We start from the raw sequence: 21064 nt of genomic DNA on the forward strand, positions 1-21064 counted from the left end.
GAAAGAAAGAAGAGAAAATAGAAGGAAAGAAAGAGAGAGAGAAAAAGAAAGAAAGAAGGAAGGAAGGAAAAAAGGACTGAGGGAAGGAAGGAAGGAAGGAAGGAAGGAAGAAAGGAAGAAAGAAAGAAAGAAAGAAAGAAAGAAAGAAAGAAAGAAAGAAAGAAAGAAAGAAAGAAAGAAAGAAAGAAAGAAGACAGACAAAAAAGAAAACTGATACGTGATATAGGTGTAAAATATCTATCCTGTTCAACTTGATGTTGCTCTTGGCTTTCTCCTTCAACATTTTCCTTCTATGTCTTGTTCTACTTACAGAATTAATAGTAGGAAAAACAGCAATTCATTTCAATAAAAACTAAAAGCACATAAACTTCCAGGGTTTTAAAACAGTTCATCTGCCATTAAGTCCTCTTTTCAATATCTGACATGGAATTCTAATGTTAATAACAGGGAAGAACTATGTGGCCATGGGTAAAGGAAGCAGATTTGGGGGAGTATAAAAAAAAACCCCAATAGGAGAAAAACCACCTGCCAATCATAATAGAACAGAAAGGTGGTTCAGAAGGCAAGCAGAAGAAAAAGTCTAAATTATTTAATAGCTATCAGTTGATCACATTTATGCTTTGGTAAGAGCAGCATTCTCAAGATGCCCAGTACATTTGGAATATGAACACAATACTAAAAGAAGGCAGTCTTCTTGTAGTCAAAATCCCCAGTGATGAGAGCATAAGCTATAGTCTCTGGCTTTTCTCCCCACTGCTGGTGCATTTGTCTGCTTCATACTTTATACCACATTGTGCCTATACATCTGAATTTGGGGGGCAGGGACACCCAGCGGCGCTCAGGGGTTACTCCTGGCTCTGCACTCAGAAATCACTTCTGGCAGTCTGGGGCCCATATGAGATACTGGGAATTGAACCAAGGTCTGTCCCAGGTTGGTCGTGTGCAAGGCAAATGCGCTACCGGTGTGCTATCTCTCTAGCCCCTGTACATCTGAATTTTTAAAAAAGAATTATCTAGCAAAGTAACTGAATTACAAAGTTTGCTGCCATTACTACTTAAATGCACAGGGTGATCTTTCATATTCTTTTTTTTTTTTTTCTGTGCGTGTGTATGGGGCAATAACCTGGCATGCTCAGGGGTTATGTCTGGCTCTACACTCAGGAATTACTTCTAGCAGTGCTTGGGGGTGGGGGAAGACAACCATATGGGATGCTGGGATAGAATTGGGTCAGTAATATACGAGGCAAATGCCCTATCTACTATGCTATTATTCGAGCCCTGAGATTTCATTTTCTTTTACCTTCCTTTTATTGCATTTTCCCAAGTTCTGTTGCAGTTTTAAATCAGAGAACTGATGACTTTAAAAGAAATGTAACAACTTCCAAGTAACTAAATATGCAAAATATTTTTGAAAGAAAATAAGATAATTCTGCAGCATGCAAAGTACAAAACTTCAGGCTTGAAAAATACTTCAAGTTTTATTTCAAATCGCTGCTGATTCGTGAAACGCTTCTTCTCCTAACTAAGTGTTAGACCATGGGGCAATCAATCCAAAGATCCACAAAACGAAGAATTCTTGCTACTTAAGATGCTTCCTCAGTAAAACCAATTGGCAAACCTAGAAAACCTTCTGGATAATGAAGAGCTCAAGCCCCAAAGGCAACAGAAGGAAGCAAGCCTGTGTTCCTCTTGACTTTCCACAGCTCTGCAGCTCCTGAGTACCTGACAAAGTACTTGTGTCCTTGGTTCCTTTGGTACCAACAGGCAGTGACATGGAATCATTCAAGGTCAACATTCAAAATCACACTGTGCAGCAACCCAACAACAAGGATGACTTTCCTGACAAACCTCTTCCTTAACAGCTCCTGAAAAAGCTTGAAGCTTCAGCAACACCACACCTGATTGCTTTCTAAATGACTCTGAAATATGACTTAGCTTATGAGATTGGCAAATATATAAAACACTACGTTCAGTGCTTGTGACTTTATACGCAGTCAGTGACTGTACTCCACAGGTTAATAATAACGGCCTTTTAAGACATCTATGCTTCAAGCCTTAGTACAGAACACCAGATATTTTGATCTGCTAAAGAAACTGTTCTATCCTTAATAGACAGAATCTATGCTTAAATGTGGACTTTTTTTTTTCTTTGGTTTTTGGGCCACGCCAGGTGACGCTCAGGGGTTACTCCTAACTATGCACTCAGAAATCTCTCCTGGCTTGCGGGACCATAAGGGACACTGGGGATCAAACTGAGGTCCATCCTGGATCAGCTGCATGCAAGGCAAGCACCCTATTGCTGTGCTATGGCTCTGTCCCCAAATGTGGACATTTTAATGTTGGAAATAATCCCCAAAGATGGGTATACAAATATAACAGTAGTCAGAGTCTGCTCTATAAGATTTATGTGTACTATCTCCAAAAGATGGGAAATCTACCATAATGTGTGGGAGATAAAGAATATTATATAAGAGAAATATAGTTTTAAAGTTGATTCAAGAATTGTTTGGATATTTGGGATACATAATCCTACTGCTAGGGGTCATCCTCAAGTACAGATCCTGGAAGAGCCCCTCAGCACTGCCAACTGTGGTTCCAAAACAAAAAACAAACAAAACTTCCCTAAAAATTTCAAAATACACTTCTTGAGGAAACAGCACTATAAAATGCTCCCACAGACCTCTTCCCAGGGGATGGGGGGGGGGGGGAGAAACTGTGGTCAAAACCATTTAAAACCAGTTTTCTCCTCACAGTTCGAAATGGTTGAGGGTAGCAAGGTGTGGCCAAAAACAAGGCTCCCCAGAAAGAGCTTTTGGCATTCAGAGCAACTTTCCTCAATCTAGTTCCCAAATATAGGGTAAGCACAAATGGGTCACCCTGGCTCCAATGTGCTCAAAAAGTGAAAATTCCTCAGAGAGGCAATCAGAAGAAGGACTACAACATAGCCTGTTCGTCCCATAGCCCTAAGGAATGCTTTAAAGATTTCCCTGTGAATGGAGCTCCCTAGCTCTCCCCAAAGAATTTGAAGGATAAAGCCTTCAAGAACAGGGCAATGTAGTCTCAAAACTATGGGAATAGTTGCTAGTGAGAAGGTTGGTAACTCTTTGGGAACAACTACAGAGCAGCTAAACAAGTAGAATTGGGAAGAACCAAATTCTAAAAGGGCGTTCACAAAATGCAATTGCCATGTCTGTACCCAGACCGCCTCAGAGACCACTCAGTTCTTGAGAGATGTGAATTAAATCATGAAATTTTATGGATATTCTAGCCATGCAGCAGAAAGCTAGCAATCTTGGGAGATGAGGGCAGGCTAAATCCCCTCCTGGCTGAAGTCGCACCTACTTCACCTATTACTCACCAACAGTGCTTTGTTAATCGCCCTGCTTCACTACTCTCTATGGCTCTCTGTAGAGACATCAATCTGACCAAAACTTCAGATATGCCTGTATTTGGGCTGGTATTATCAGGACAGATACTGCAAGCACCCCTGCCCCCTTATTGAACTTCAGAATCCCTGGCAGCCGAAAACATGCTCCACAAAAGCTACAGTATCGGCAATAGTGCTTGGAATTCCTGGCTGCAAATGTGGCCATGCCACAACTCCATTTTTGTTTAATACTTTCATCCCTGTAGGAACACAACACAAGCCAATGTTTCTCTGAAGCCACCTAATGTTCAGAAACAAATGAAATAAAAGAATGGTCAACTAGCAACAAGAGCTTACTAAACCTTCTAACAATGACTTAATGACTTCATTGGAGGTACAATAATTTTCACAAATCTGCTTGTTACTGTACTCTTCCCCCTCTCTCCTTTTTTCTTTTCGTTTCTTTTTAAATTATTTCTCTCCCACTTACCTGGAAACAAATGTATTATGACCAGCTATTTCAACTATGTGATAATGCTCTTTAAGTAAAGTAATTAAATTTAAAAAAGTAAAAGGGTGTTTACTATAAACCAACCTCTGCAAAGAGCTGGGATTGACTGGCTCATGACTCAGCTCTGTGCAAAGAACAAATCACAGCCTGAAAGTACTAAAGCACATATCTGAAAGAATAACAAGGAAGAGAAATTAGTAGAAAGTCTGGCAGAAAGAGATCTCCAACAAGAACCTCACCAGAACACTGCTAGCCTTGGGTGGTGCCCACACCTCAGGATGACAAATGAGCTTCGCCCTCCAGGGAAACACAAGCCCCAGTCCAGTAACCAAACAAAGAGCTGAGCCAACAAAATAAAGCAAAAGGGGGATGGTGGCAGGCCTGGCACAGTACCCAGAGCTTACACAATATATGAGCTAAAATGTTCATTTGACTACCAAAATATGATATAATATGCAAACAATAATGTGTGACACAGAAAATCAACAGAGAAGTCAAGAAAGCAATACATACAAAGAATCAATGCAATTCAAAGTTGGTTCTTTAAAAGAATCAACAACATAGATAAATCTTTCTTGTAGATAAATGAGAAAAAACAAAACAATCAAATCAGATCAGATTAGAGATGAATGGGGAGAAGTTACAACAGACCATCCAGAAATGCAAGACATAATGTCAGGTTACTATTAAATAACTTTATGTTCTTAAACTGGAGAACCTAGGAAAAAATAAATGAATAGATTCTTGGTCATATAATCTCCTAAAGCAGAATGAGGAAGAAGGAGAAAGCCTAAACAAATAATCATAAGTAAAGAAATTGAAACAGTAATTAAGAATGAACCCAAGAACAAAAGTCTGAATCTAGATAGGCTCACTAGTGAGTTTAATCACACGTTCAAAGATTTAGTGTCTTTGTTCCCTAAGCTTTTCCAAATATTAAAAACATCAAACAACAAAACTCTTTCCCAATGCCTTCTATGAAGCTAATGTAACGTTAATACCCAAAGCAAACAGAGACAATCCAGAAAAAGAATTTTCAGACCAATCTCCCTACTGAATAACAATGCAAAAATTCTTTTTTTATTTTGGTTTTTGGGCCACCACCCAGTGACACTCAGGGATTACTCCTGGTTATGCACTCAGAAATCACTCCTGGGTTGGGGGACCATATGGGATGCCAGGGGATCTAACCGCGATCCGTCCTAGGTTAGCACGTGCAAGGCAAATGCCGTACTGCTTGTGCCATTGCTCCAGCCCCAGCAATGCAAAAATTCTTAACAAAATCTTATCTAATAAAATCAACAATATAATTAAAGTCATACACCTCGATCAAGTGGGATTCATACCAGGGATGCAAGGATGGGTCCATATGCAAATAAATTAACATAATATATAACATTACTAAAAGAAATATAAAAATCATATAATCACATTAACAGATGCAGAGAATGCTTCTGACAAGATCAACGTCCTCTCATAAAAAAATTCTCAACAAAATAAGGGTTAGAGGAACTTTCCTCAAGAGTAAGGATCAGCTATTAAAAAACCCCACTGCCTGTATCATTCTTAATCGTGAAAAACTGAAACCATTTCCCTTGAAATCAGGCACTAGGCAAGTCTGTCCACTATCTCCACTTTTATTCAGTATAGTATTAGAGGTTCTGACTATTACAGTCAGGCAAAAAAAAAAAAAAAATAGTTCAAGGGATCCAAACTGAAAAAGAAGAATTCAAATTATCACTATTTACAGTGGCATATTATATATTCAACTCCACTCTTTAGAATCCACAAAAAAAAGCTCCTCAAAGCAAAAAACTGAGAAGCCATTTACAAAGTCATCTACATAAGGCTGATGTTTGATTTCAAGCAGCCCACCCTGAGCACTGCTAGGAGTAATACCTGAGTACAGAGCTAAGAGTAACCCCAGGTAACTAAGTACACCACAAGGTTTAACCCCCCCCCCCAAATGAATTCATGAAAGTGATTGCATTCTTATATACAAGAATGAATCAGAGGTAAAGAAAAGAAATCAAAGAGTCTGCCCCAATTAAAATAGCATCCAAAAGCAACAAGTTTCTAGGAACCAACTTAACAAAAGACATGGTAAATTATGATAATTTTAAATCACGTAAGAGATAGAAGACCTTAGGAAATGGAAAATATTTATGGATTTGAAGAATAAATATTGTTAAAATGACTATCCTACCTAAGCTATTATACAGATTCAATACAATCCCCATCCATGTTAGACAACATTCTCCAAAGACTTTGAAAGTCAGTAATTTGTGTATAGTATAAGAAGAGATCACAAATAGCCAAATAGCAAAATAAAAAATGCAGAGGTATGTCATTACTCAATTTGGACTTGTGTTATAAAGCTATAGTGGAATAATGATAGATTTTTTTAAATCAATAGGTCATAGTTGAATCCCCAAGGATAAAACCCCATATATATGGACAGTTAATTCTGATGAAGGAACTGAGAACATGAAATGGAGTAAAGATAGCCCCTTCAACAGGTGGTGCTGGGAAAACTGCATAACTATATCCAAGAAGCCTAATCCAGATGGAATCCCTTAACACAAAAGTCAATTCAAAGTGGATCTAGGACCTTGAGATTCAACTGGAAACTATAAAGTATACTGAGGAAAATATAGACAGAATGCTCAAGATTTGGACCCCAATGGCATACTTGATGACCTGATACCACTGGCAAAGAGAACAAAATGAAAAATAAACAAATGAGACTACATCAAGCTAAAAGAGTTTCTACACTGAAAAAAAAACAACAACAACACAATTTAAAGCTAAAAGACAGCTAACTGAATAGGAAAAAAAATCTGCACTCAACACATGAGATAAAGTCTTGATATCCAGGCTATATATCACAAAAATCAACCAAAAAAATTAAAGCCCTATCAAAAAGTGAACAGACCCTTCTCAGAGGAAGACAAGCAGATTGCCAATAAGAACATGAAATACTCAGCATCACTTATCATTGGGAAATCCAAATCAACATGACAATGAGATATCATCTCATACCAGTGAGAATGGCACACATCAAAACCAGTAGGAACAATCTGTGCTGGAGGGAATCTAGTGAAAAAGGAACTCTCATCCAGTGCTGGTGGGAATGTTGACTGGTTCAACCCCTGTGGAAAACAGTATGTCCTCAGTAAACTTAAATTGAACAAGCAATTCTACCTTTGGGTATCTATCCCCAGGGCTCAAAAACATTCATTCAAAAGGACATATACACATCATTATTACTGCACTTAATATAATAGCTAAGATATGGAATCAACATAGGTGCTCAAAGGAAAGAATAAATCATGAAAAAAAATATTTAATTTTTTTTGTGCCACACCAGTGACGCTCAGGGGTTACTCCTGGCTATATGCTCAGAAATCGCTCCTGGCTTTCTGGACCATATGGGAAGCTGGGAATCGAACCGCTGTCCTGGGTCAACCACATGCAAGGCAAATGCCCTACTGCTGCACCATCTCTCTGGCCCTGAACATGTTTTTTTTTCTTTTTTTTGAGGGGGAGGCACACCTGGTGACGCTCTGGGATTATTCCTGGCTATGCACTAAGAAATCGCTCCTGGCTCAGGAATCATATGAGAACCAAGGTCCATCCTGATAGGCCACATGCAAGGCAAATGCCATAACGCTGTGGTATTGCTCTGGCCCCTAAATCATAAAAATGTAATGTAAATATGCACCACATATTCATGACGTGGTATTCCACAATGCAGCTACACGGAATGATGAATTCATGCAATTGCAGCAACCTGGTTGGAACTGGAAGATATCATGTTAAGCAAAGTAAGCCAAGCCAGAGAAGATGGTCTTACTTATCTGTGGTTTATAGAATAACTGAATAAGGAAACATAATGTAGGAAAAGAGGTGCGGGGGCAAGATCATTCCTTGACTCTGGAGCTTAAGGAAAAGAAGAAAAAAGAAAGAAATCAAGGAGAGGGGGAAGATGATGACAAAGAGAAGTTAATGGGGAAGGAATATAGCTATATATACAGCCAAAGCACAGACTCAAAGCCACCAAAAACATGAGATCTAAGCTGCAACCACCAAATTTTGTAACGTGCCCATAATGTACAGGTGGAAGATGATGGGGGTGGAGTATGGGAGCAGATGGGAGAAGTTGACAATGTTGGCAAAATTAGTGCTGAAATAGTAAATGCCTAAATCTAAACTATTAATAACTATAAATCACAGTTCTTTAACAAAATAAAAAATATTTTAAGAGAAATTATAAAGTGTGTGTGGGGGGAATTCTAGAGCTGACAAGTACTGCAAACAAAAGGAAAAATCATTGGAGAAACAATTCCACTGGAACCAGCAGGAAGACATTTAAAGATAAACAGGAAAGATCTATTAGATCTGAAGAACAGAGAAAAGTAAAGGAACTTAGCAGATATCCATAAATGGTATATCATAAGGCACACCAAACCAAACATATCAAGAAAGTAGCAAAGAAATGGGAAACAAAGAATTTAAAGAAGCATAGGCTAAAAATGCAGCCACAGTGAATAAATATATTAATAAATATTGTATTATATGGTGCAATACATGATATTAATGCTTATTAATACTTATTGATATTAATGCATCGATATGTTATCATATATTTTAATATTATAATTGTCATAATACATTATTACTATTTTTAATAATATTATATTACATATTGCAACATATATTGATATTATAATGCATTACACTATAATATTATATAGAAATATATCCCATTATATTAGTTATATTATGTTAAATATTACAATTTTATAATGTTAATATGGTAGAATGTTGATATGAGTATAATTACCATCAATTGATTGTACAATTATGATTATATAGTTAAAATTAGTATAATAGTGATATATATGACTAACTATAAATTAGTAAATTATTTTACACATTCCAGAACCTTTACTAAATACAGGATAAACAAACACAAATAGACACACACACATATTAATTTTAAAATTCTGTAAACTTGGGCAGGATCAATAGTGGATCAGGTGCTTGTCTTGTATATGTCTGACCTGGGTTTGATCCCCAGCATCACATATGGTATCCTGAGCAACACAGGGAGTGATTCCTGAATACAAATCGAGCGGCTACCCTTGAGTATCACTGTGTGAACACCCCCCACCCTCACCCCACCACCCCATCCTCCCACCCCCGGTCCCAAATTGTGGAAACTAGACTAAGGTACAATTTTGAAAAGCACTGTGATGGAATTGAATATGGTGCAGTAAATTTGTCCTTTGTAACTCAGCCAGCAATCTAATTTGGAGAGCAAGCCATTACAGAGGTCATTAGGAAAGTTTAAGGTTGTACTAGCATTGGGTGGACATTGAGTCCAGCAGGAGAGATTCAGGGAAAGTTCCACAAAGTGTGGAGGCAAAGACTGGACTGATATGTCCACAAGCTTGAGGACTCAGTAGTGACTGCCAGCACAGAAGCGAAGGCATAGAAGATGGTTTTTGTTTGTTTGTTTGTTTTTTGTTCCCTTTAGAAGCTCTAGTGCAGGGTGGGGAACCTTTCTATGCCAAGGGTCATTGGGATATTTGTTACATCATTCACAGACCCAACAATACAGAGAGGGCCCCAGGCAGCTGACTAAGGTCTGTTCCATCACAGACCAGGGCCAGATTCTCTGACCTCTGAGGCTTTATACGAACTTTGGGCCTGTCATTCTCCAACAGAGACATGCCTCAGTTTTGCCAGGAAAATGATTTTTCAACTTCCAGCTTCCGGAAGCTGAAGAGGTGACACCGGTGGTGAGCAGCCCTATAAAACTATCAGAGTAGAAAAATTCCTCCCAAAAACTGATCATAGAGGATTTATTTCAACAAATAATGAAGAAAGCTGAGGGAAAAATCATCAGATAAAATGCTTCACATATGCTATAAAGCTAGAAGTTATTACTGTGAATGGTCCACTGAGCCCCATCAGGAGTAATGCCTAAGTGCAGAATCAGGAATAACTACTGAGAACCTCTAGGTATGGGACCATCCCCAAAATATAAACAAGCAAAAGTCAGTGAGTTTCACAACTCTGGACATAAAAAGTAGATAACTGTACAAATTTAAACAGTGATGGGCATGATGAATAAATACTTTTGAGTAAGTTCTTATTTAGAACAAGAAAGAGCCGTCACTCTTTGACACACAAGGGGATTTCAGCAAGTTCATACTGACTGATGATATGGAGAATACTAGCCAAGAAAGCCCCACTGGCTTCATCATATTGGTCTGTGAACTAAAAAGAGCAGTATTAAAAAAAAAAATCACTGTTCTTGATGGGTTCATAGCAATAATATAGGGAGTAGAGCTTTGGCCTTTTACATAGCCAACCTGGGTTCAATCCTCAGCACCTCAACCCACACTCCCAGCACTGTCAGTAGAATATTTGAACACAGAGTCACATGAAGCTCTGAGCACTGCTAGGTGCGACCCAAAAACAATAACAAAAAACAACCAACCAAACAAAAAACACTGCTCTGGAAAAGTCTTACATTTCCTTAAGAAGTTAGACAGAAGATTAATACATGATCCAGAAACTTCACAGCAGCCTTAGTTTTAATAATCTCAAGATAGAGCAACCCCAAATTGCACATCCATGAGAAATGAGCACACCAATTGTTCTTTGTACAATAGAACTGTTCTTCCCCATAGAGAAGAATGACACAATGATTCTTGCTACAGCACAGATAGGCCTTGGAAACATTCTAGTTTAAGAAATTAGATACGAAAGAATTCATAGATAACATTTGATCTGCATAAAAGGTCTGAAACAGTCAAATCCATGGAGACAGGAAGTTCAATGTTCGCCAGGATCTGGGGCTAATGGGAATGATAAGTGACTCCTGATGGGAAGGGGGTTGTTCACAGGTGATAAAAATCCTTGCGAATTTAAGGGGAAATTGATGCCCAGTTTGTGAACATGCCATAAACCAGTACACCATATGATATGTGTTAGAAGCTTTGCTTTTATGGAACATGAATTATATCTTGACTTAAAAAGACATCTTTTTAGCATTATAAATATTAATCAGATCTGTGCCAACTTACCAAAATTCTTTTTCGATCCTTTTCTGATAAAAATTTGACTGGCGGGTATTTCTGGGTGAAACTGTATACACAAAGATATTAAAAAACACACACACATGTCAAATATTTCTTCACTTGACATAATAAAAAACCAAAAAACAACAACAACAACAAAAAACCAATTTTGGAATTATTACTTAAATACTATAAATTCTAATTAGACAAGCAGTCACTGGCTAATTAGGACTCAAAAAATATCTAACCAGCTCCTTGTTTGAAAGGAGCTAAGGATATGGATATGATATAGATATCACCTAAGACACTGTCCCGAAGAAGGAACAGTTTGAGAATGCACAGGGCTCTCTCAGTACCTAGAGAGATACCGATGCAGTGGGTGCAATCAGTCTGTATGCGACGTCCAGGATGCCACATCCTAACAATGCTGTTGGAGCTCAGAAGGAAGAAAGCAGCAACGTGAAATCCAGACCAATGCAGGAGTCTGTGACTTAGGAGGTCCAGAAAAAACATTAACCAAGCCTATTGCCTTGTGCACAGGCACTCAGTTGACAGTGCTCCTTCCTGATCAATGCTCAGAACAAAATGCTGTAACACCAGCACTTTCTCTCAGGGTTCATTCTGAACCTAAATCTCACCTGCTGTCTGCTGGACTCATGACCAGAGGAATGGTGCCATGAGTCCTCAATCCACACTGAAATGGGATAACATAAATGGTAAACAAAACCTCAGATGAGTCTGTCAGAGCATATTTGAAGTATCCATCCTGAAAATGGCTTTATTAGGAACAAAAACAGAGTTTGGGGAAAAAAGGTCCAGTCTACTTTACAGCTATTATTTTAACAGTACCACAGCCTGGCCACAGGGCTCTGTGGCATCCCTTCCATCTGGGAAACAGAATGTCAGATTTGTGAAGGACTGGAGAAGATTGGCTACAGTCTCAGAGATGATTCTAGATCCCAAAAAGATGAGTGGACAAAGGATCCCTCTGTACCAAGTCAGTTCTCCGACCCTGCAGCAAAGACCACAAGAATGTGGTGTCCAAGGAAACGACTCTTCTCTGTGATTCGAGCATAGCAAATAGCATGGAGGCTGAGGAAAGGTTCTGCCTCCAGAGCAAATGGAGGTCTTGAGAGTACATGTATACATAAGTGCATTTCTGCAACCTGAAGAACAAACAGGTCCTCAATGACTCAGCAATCCTTAGCATTGCTGTGAACCTACGTATGTCCACTTGCCAATCTCCCACACTGAGAACCATGTCCAGGTGGGGCACATAGTGCAATTCTTAAGTCTTAGGCATTTCCTTTCAGCCTTCTACCTCAGCCTTCCCCCTAGCTGCACCTAGTTCAAGTTCTATAGGATGACACAAAATATGCCATCTCCACCTCTGACTCAGGCATGCCTACCAACCCTCCACCACCTTCATAATCTGGAGTGTGACATGGCAGAGAGGTAACTGGTGAATACTGGTGAAGAGAAGGAGGCAAAGGTCAGAGACTCAGGAGTAAGAGGTGAGTACCCCAGGAATGAACACGTGAACCCCAAATCTGCACTTAGAGCTATACCTGCCTCCTAATAGCCTGGCATGAAACCTGTTGTACTTCTTATCCCCAGGGGAGAGAAACTATGCTTTAACCAAGTTTTAGATTTTTAATGTGGAATCAAGTTCAACTTTAAGTAAGACTTGAGGCTCAAAACAAAAACTCAAAAGACTCTGGATTCTTCTTCCTCTGAGAAGTCAGGCATACAAAACTGTGAGTGAAAGCAGAGCTCACACATCCTTTCTTGGCACCTCCCACTGTTTGCTGCCTGCAGTGTGGACAACAGAGCCCAGCCACTGTGGTCATTGAAGCAGGAATAAGTGAAAGGCTCAGCAGCTTCTCAGCAACCTCCAACTCCACCTGCATTTTCCAAGCTTCTGTTCTGGCACAGAAGACAAGGGAGATAAATAGAGACATTTATCTAAACTTGGAGACAGGTTAAAATCCTACCCAGCATATTGGCTCATGGGCAGAGTCACCTGACTCCATGCCAAGCCCTTGGAAACAGAAGCAAAGCAGAACGTAGGACCCCACCTACTTGGAACAACCCTGCTCTGCATTTCTGAAGGCTGGAAAGGGAAGGGAGCAAAATAAAGGGTGGATTGACTAAGGGATCTTTTTTGTCAACCCTCAACTAATCCTTCACTAGTTATTTTAAGCTATGCCAGCCTTATGTTCTAGAATGAAACAGCTTATATCTACTAAGAGATACTTAAGTTTACTTTATGCTCACCTGCTATCTATTTAAAGAACACTTAGGCTATATAAACTGTCCAGCTTCAAAATAAGCTGTAGAAGATGCAAGCCGAGCTGATAAAACTCTCAAGTACATGGATTTTCTGTTTGAAACCTCTGGGTTACCCTTGAGAGGGGAGCAGGCTGAGTCCCCAACCTGCCAAAGAGCATCCCTACCCTATAGCTGCAGCCATACAAACAGCCCAACTTCACTGTTTCATGACTAATCTCTAAAGAGACACCAGGAAGACCAAATTCCCAGGTACAGAGGTCCTGGAGCTCCTGAACTGCACCACAGCCACATACATGGCCACCTTCAAATTCCACAATACTGACAGTCCAGTAGGAGCAATGCAAACTAGATGGGAAAGTAGCATAGAAGCAAACGAAGCTCAGTAAGCAAAAAAACAAACACAGAAGGCTCAACTAGCCACAGTTTTAGTGAATCCTCAGACAATGAATTTATTGTGAGACATAACAATTTTCAGAAACTTTCTTTTACTGAACTATTTTTTGATAATGGCATTTACCATTTCATTATAACAGGCAAATATAAAATATATTATTTTGTGCCTGCTAAGGGACAGCTTGGATGGGTAGGAAATTGGAGACAATGGTGGAGGGAAGATCACACAGGTGACGAGATTGGTATTAGAACATCGATAGCCCAAAACAATTGCATTATGAACAACTTTGTAAACCTCGGTGTTTAAATAAAGTTTAAAATAGTTTTAAAACAAAACTAAAGATATGGTGACAAAATTCACATGGAATGACATGTACCATATAAGCAAAGTACTAAGAACTGTCTACAAAACTGATCTTACCACATCAGGGGATGGGGCAGGGGAAATGGGGATCCAGTGGAAGAAAGAAAGTAGACACCAAGGGAAGGTCTGATCCAATGCTTCATATGAAACCTTTAGCTGCACTGTAAGCCACAGTGCCTAAAACAGTAAGAATAAGATACAATACTTAAATTTTTAAAAAAGAAAGGGGGTATAAGGAAAAAAAAATCCACATAACTCTAAGGCTTCTCAAATGACACTGCTTAATTTATTCCTAGTATAAATTCGCCTTTTAAAAACATCCTTTCTGGAAGTCACTTTGCTCACATGACAAACACATCAAAGACTGTATTTCCAGTTTGGCACTGATCTGGCTAATGTCAATGGAGTGATGTGATTATTTGTCACGAAGACATTCAAGGAAAAATAGGCTAGGTAGGAAACTAGCCACTTCCACCACACAACCACGTCCTCACTTGACATTCCAATTGAAACAGCAATTGGGCTCATTTGTCTCTTGATGGGCTCCCCCACCTGAGGAACAGAGCCACTTTAGAATGAGAATCTAGCTCCTCACACATGCTTGCCACCCACAATGATGAACACTTGGCTTGGCCAAAATGAGATCCCAGTGAAGGCTTGAAAAACAGAACCACATGTCATTCTCTTTTCAGTTTAGCAAGCACAAAGAGCAGTAATCAGGGAAATGCAAATCAAAACAACCAAGAGATCTCATCTGACCCTAAGGAAAATGACACTCATAACACAGAACAATAACCAGTGTTAATGTGAGTTCAGAAAAAAGGGCCCCCCTTCTGTTCTGGAGGGAATGTCCAATGGTCCAATGCTCTGGGAAAATAATATGGGCATTCCTCACAAAACTAGGAACTAAGCTTCCATAAGATACAATTCCACTCCTGGGTATATATGTTAAGGGTCCCAAAACACAATGCAAAAAAGACATCTGCACTCTTATGCTCACTGCAGTACTAATCACAATACGCAAAACTGGCAAACAATTCAAGTGTCCAAGAACAGATGGCTGGACAAAGAAGCTGTGGTATGTATCAGCCATATGAAAACATGAAGCATGAAATTTTCTGATACCTGGATGAATCTGGAGAGCATCATGCTGAGTGAAATGAGTTAGAGAAAGGATAGACACAGAATGATCACATTCATTTGTGGGATATAAAGAAACATAGAATAATAATGCCTAAAGACCACAGAAAGGGTAGAAGAACTGGTCTCCAGTAGGAAGCTTGGCTTAGTTGGGGAAGAAAGCATAGAACTGGGAAGGGACCACTATGACAATGATGGGAGAAGTTCTCAGAATGAGAACTGGGTGCTGAATGAAGGTAAAGTGATATGCATGAGACCCTTTTGATAACAGTGCTGTAAACCACAGTGCCTAAAAGAAAAAATTCCTGTCATAGAAGCAGTCTAGGGAATGTGGGGGATGGGAAGGAAATTGGGGGCATTGATGGAGGCAAGGGAACACAGGTAATGGGATTGGTTCTTATATATTGTATGGCTGTAAATCCATCATGAATATCTTTGAATCTTTTGGATTCATCTTTGTAAACTGAAGACTTGTGTGTAAGTTATTTGTCTTATAAGAATTTATCTGATTTACTTTACATAAATTTTATTTTGTTTATTCCCATAATTTTATTCTCTAAATAGAAGAATCGACAGTGGGCAGATTTTTTAAAATATCACTATCAAAAATGAAAAACCTATAGGGGATAAAATAGTACAGTGATTAGAGTCATACTAGGCACTGCTCCAGGTTCCATTCCGGGGCCACACAATTCCTTAGCATCAGGGCCCAGCCCCACCACAGGGGCCACACCACTGCAGGTCCTTGCACTCAACTGTCTGACTGGCTGAAAATAAGCAGCAGATTATTCTGAGCACTGAATAAAGGAAAAAAAATAGACAAGACAAACATGTGGGTTATTTCTTAACCTGGCCTAGCTTTTAAGACACTATACAAAACACAGCACAGCCTCCCCCAAATTTTACTAAAATGACCTTTATAATTAACTGAATCTGTTAAAAAATAACATTCTTAATTACATTAAGAGTCAAAGCAAATTATTTTGCTACATGACTATATTTCTCTTTATCATTTAATGAAATCATCCAAAACAAAAGAAAAAAAATTTTTTATCCTAGCATAAAAACCATATACAAAAATGACAGATAGCATCCAAACTTATGCCAAGAGAATAAGCCGTACAAAACTTTATTAAATGATATCACTTTTCTCTTTTAAAATTTTGTAAAGAACCAACTGTTATTCCAGAAAAAAAACTTTTTTTTTCCTTGTTTTTCTTTTAATTTTCAGGTCACACCAAGCTGTGCTCAGGGCTTACTCATGGCACTGTACTCAGGAATCAATCCTGACTGGCTCCAAGTATAAAGACACACACAGTTTTTAAACACACTCAAGGAAAAAAATCCAATGACTGAGGTTAAAGTATTCTATGAAGGGAGGGAATATATTCCCCAAAACCATGGGTGGAGGTGGAGACGGAAGTATCAAAACAAAGGGTGTGAGGTGATTTTCTTTGGAATCTGGTTCATATAAAAGTTTCCACTAGAGTAATGCAGGTTACCTTACACATGACCAACCTTGGTTCAAACCCCAGCCCTGCATATGGCCCTGAACACTGAGCCAGATGAAACCACCAGTACTAAAACAATCAAAAAAGTTTCTACTATATTATAAATTTTACCAACCATCTGGATGCAGTTCTGAAACTTCCTACTATAGTTGGTGACAAAATCAAATGATCAACTAAACCCTGACATCTTACAGGACATACTTATTGAAATGCAACTGAATTTTACACTCTCCAAATTGTTTTCTTATTTAAAAGACAACTCTTTTAGATTAATCAGTATAAGCTAAAAAAGATCTCTAGCTACAGAGGTCTGATTTTATCATCCATGACTGAGCAGAAAGTTTCCAAACACCACAAAAACACCTAGGGGGAGAGTAAAAGAGCATGTACAGAGCCTGTAGTTATTCCCGTGACAATATGCTTCAAGGGTATCTCTTAGGCCAGTGGTCAGCAACCTGCGGCTCGCGAGCCACATGTGGCTCTTTACACTTTTAATTTGGCTCTTCTCTGTCGGGCGGCCCCTCAGGAGTCAGGACTCTGCTCCTAGCCTCTGTCAGTGAGCAGCCCGTGTGCAGCCCTGGCAGCCCGCTCCAAGAGTGTAAGATGATACCCAGTATCAACCTTAAACAAAGGTGTTCCCCCAACATCATCCTTTCTTAAACCTTTTCCTCTGATATGTAAAAGTTCAATAAAAATGTACTTTTGTCTCTTTCTCTTGATCTGAAGCCTCCTGGTATTGGCAATTTGTTTTAAAAAAGAAAGAGGTGTTCTAGCTTTTGGGGCTCCAGGCAGAGTGTGCAAGGTAAAAGGCCACGGACTCCATGATCATCCTTTCCTGGCTAACTTGGTATATTATTTCCTTCCTGCTACCTTTCTTCTTCAGACCAGGTTGGGTGGGGTTTAGAAATACAGTGCCTGGAGTGATCTTAAAACACATATTTTATTTTGCACAAGAGTGGGCATCTTCCATGAAGGGATTCTCAACCCAGAGTTTTCTTTTCCGTGGATTCTCATGTTCAGAGTACTCATGATTAAAGTTGTGAACTAATGCCCTTAAATGCTATTTTTCATATTGATTATGACTTTCTGCATAATATAAGTGCCAATCAGAAAATTTTTGCAAGAGTGGAAACATTTTAATATCTCCTTCTCAGACATAGCTATCCCAGAATCAGATTCATTTTTGAACACATCCATCTTATGTCTCACTGTAAAAACTACTTGTGAAACTCCCCTGCAGAGAAATATTAAATTCACAGAGAAAATGAACAATGTCTGCCAAGTACACAAGCTTAGCTACCCATTCCTTGTCCAACTGGGGCTGTACAAAATCAGAGTTCTGCTCTCACAGGAACTGCACTACTTCTTCCCTCTTGTCAACAAGGTGAAAGAGCACCCTTCCCCTGAACAGCCACTTCACTTCTTCATGGAGAAGATGCTAGTAGTGGGCATCCATACTCTCACCAGGGTGGTGAATAGCCTGGATTTGATCACAATTGTGAATTTCACAAATTATCTTTACTATGTCATCTGTCACAGAGTTTAGTTCAGCAGGGAGTTTTTTTGAATCCAGTCTATCATCAATGAGTGAATACAATGTACGGGTGTGCAACTTCTGTTTCTTGTAACTACACAAAAACACTGAGCCATGCACATTGCATCATCTGTACGTACATCAACACATCAGATTATTATTCTGAGTGAAATGAGTCAGAAGGAGAGGTGTAGACACAGAATAATAATTTGTGGCATATAAGAATAATAAATGGCAATATGGTAATAATATCTAGAGAAAATAGGGACAAGGGACAGGAGGACTAGTCCATGATAGGAAGCTTGCCATAAGAAGTGCTGAATTGTTAGAATAGAAAAAGGTACATTATGACATTGATAGTTGGAACATATCACTCTGGAAAGAACTGGATGCTGAAAATGGATAAGTGACATGCATGGTACCCTTTAATTAACAATATTGAAAACCACGGTGTCATCAAGGAAATTTTGCAAACCTCAGTGTCACAAAGGAAAAGAGAGATAGAGAGAAAAAAGCAAAATGCCTGCCCCTGACATAGGCAGAGGAGGTCGAAGGGGAAGGAAACAAAGGACATTGTTGGTGGGGAAAGTGCAATTGTGAAGGGCGGTGTACATTCTATGATTGAAACTAAAGTATGAATAATTTTGTAACAAATATGCTTAAATAAAAATTATTTTTAAAATGTTTCAGGCACTCTATCATAATTCCTTTATGATATATCATATGCCTTTAACAAAGTGCCGTTTTTGTTTTTGTGTGTATTTTAGTTTGTTTTCTTGCAGCACACACTAACGTGTCAATAGATTTTTTTCCCTTTCAGTGAAATCACTACTTTTCTCTGGAACACTGTCCTTGCTTTTAAAGATTGTTAAAAGGTTTTTCTCTTTTACCTGTTTCATCACCATATTGTAGGGTTTCAAATTTTCAGCACATTTTTGTTATCAAGAGGAAAGGTTTTGAAATGTTTTGCTTCCTTATTATCAGAAATCAAAGCATTTTTCCTCAAGAAGGGTATTCACTATCCAGAATTAACAAACGATCAGGGGATTCAAAAACTGCATTTCATGAAGGATGTTACTTCACATCTAACTCAGCTTAATCATAAACTACAAGGGAAAGGAAACAATTTTTTCGATGTTAGAAGTTATTTCGTTTGAAAACAAATTATCTGTTTTTGCTCAAGATTTTGAAAGAGAAACTTTGATTCACCTTCCAAGTCTGTTGAAACATCAGCAAGAAAATAATTCTGATATTGACACTACCTATTTTAAAACAGCACTATTAAATATGAGGGAAGCTTTTCTCAAGAGGTTTCAGGATTTCAGAAACAGCAAAGCGACGTTGGCCTTTGTTACAAAATACTTCTGGATGCCACTGTAAAGTAATTAAATTTTTCTCCCTTTAATACTGACATTGGCGATTTTGAAATGCAATTTCTGAATTTATAAAACAAAGAACTGTGGAGCTCAAAATTGAACGTCTTTGTGCTAATTTAGAAAGATTGGAGAAGCACAAATGTGAACTTAGTTCACAGCACAAGTGGTCTGCTTTGAAAGACCTAGAGAAGGAAGGTATGTTGATTTTTAACACCTGGAAGAGTATTCCTGACTCATATAGTCAACTGAAAAAGCTAGCGTTTGCTGTTCTTTTTTTTTGTTTTGTTTTTGGGCCACACCCGGCAGTGCTCAGGGTTACTCCTGGCTTTATGCTCAGAAATAGCTCCTGGCAGGCACGGAGGACCATATGAGACACCGGGATTCAAACCAACCACCTTTGGTCCTGGATTGGCTGCTTGCAAGGCAAACACCGCTATGCTATCTCTCTGGGCCCGCGTTTGCTGTTCTTTCCTTGTTCGGATCTACATATTTATGCAAATAATCATTTTCAAGCATGAATCTTATCAAGAGTAAATTGAGAAATCGTCTCATCGATAAGAACCTGGAATCGTGCCTAAAATTAAAAACAACATACAAACCTGACTTACTCAAACTATTCAAGGAAATGCAAGGCCTATGTTCACATTAGTGTTTGTGACTTTGTCAGTCATTGTCAGGATGTAATTTTCTCTACATTGTAAAGCAAATTTTATGAAATTTAATGTTATCAATAAATAATATTGTTCTAAAGTTTTTGTTTTATTAGTTGTGTTATTTGTATCCTCTCGACCTATGTGGATACTTGCATGCAGAATATTCTCAATAAAAACTTATTGAAACTAAAAACAGTGTACCATCCTATGTATTTTCAGTTTTAAAAATGTGGCTCTTGGGGCCGAAGAGATACCATGGAGGTAAGGCGTTTGCCTCTCATGCAGGTCGGTGGTTCGAATCCCAGGATCTCATATGTTCCCCTGAACCTGCCAGGAGCGATTTCTGAGCATAGAGCCAGAAGTAACCTCTGAGTGCTGCCAAAAAAAAAAAAAAAAACAACAAAAAAATATGTGGTTTTGGCGAGATTTGGCTCAGTTGAAAAGAAAGGTTGCCGACCACTGTCTTAGGCCAAAGGAATTCCCTTTCTAATCTTCCCAATATTTACTGTGCCTATACAAAAAAAAAAAAAAAAAAAAAGGCACAAATTACTTTTTTTTTGTTATTGTTGTTGTTGCTTGTTTGGGTTTGTTTTGTTTTGTTTTTTTATGCTTTGTTTTGTTTTCATCTTGGGAACATGGTTATAGTTTGGTTGTTGTCTTTATTGCTATGGGTGCTTTTCATTTTTTTGTTTGTTTGTTTGGCTTTTTTTGTATTCTTGTTATGTTTTTCTTCCTATTTCCCTTCTCTTTATTTCAGGCTCATGATTGTTGTTTGCTTTTTGTTTGTATTGTGGTGGTGCTTTTTTTCCTTTTTTTTTTCATTGTAGTT

General features: G+C 38.6%; 1 protein-coding gene across 2 annotated transcripts in view; it reads right to left on the reverse strand.

Moving 5' to 3' along the window:
• Window positions 1-21064, reverse strand: part of UXS1 (UDP-glucuronate decarboxylase 1) — a 95146-nt gene that overhangs the window by 48636 nt on the left and 25446 nt on the right. For both annotated transcript variants that reach the window (XM_049784412.1, XM_049784411.1), the window contains exon 5: window positions 10979-11039. In XM_049784412.1, coding sequence (XP_049640369.1) covers window positions 10979-11039 — 61 coding nt within the window. The remainder of the gene's footprint in view (window positions 1-10978; window positions 11040-21064) is intronic.

The sequence above is a fragment of the Suncus etruscus genome, chromosome 12 (genome assembly GCF_024139225.1).
Source record: "Suncus etruscus isolate mSunEtr1 chromosome 12, mSunEtr1.pri.cur, whole genome shotgun sequence".
In the NCBI taxonomy this organism is placed as follows: Eukaryota; Metazoa; Chordata; class Mammalia; order Eulipotyphla; family Soricidae; genus Suncus; species Suncus etruscus.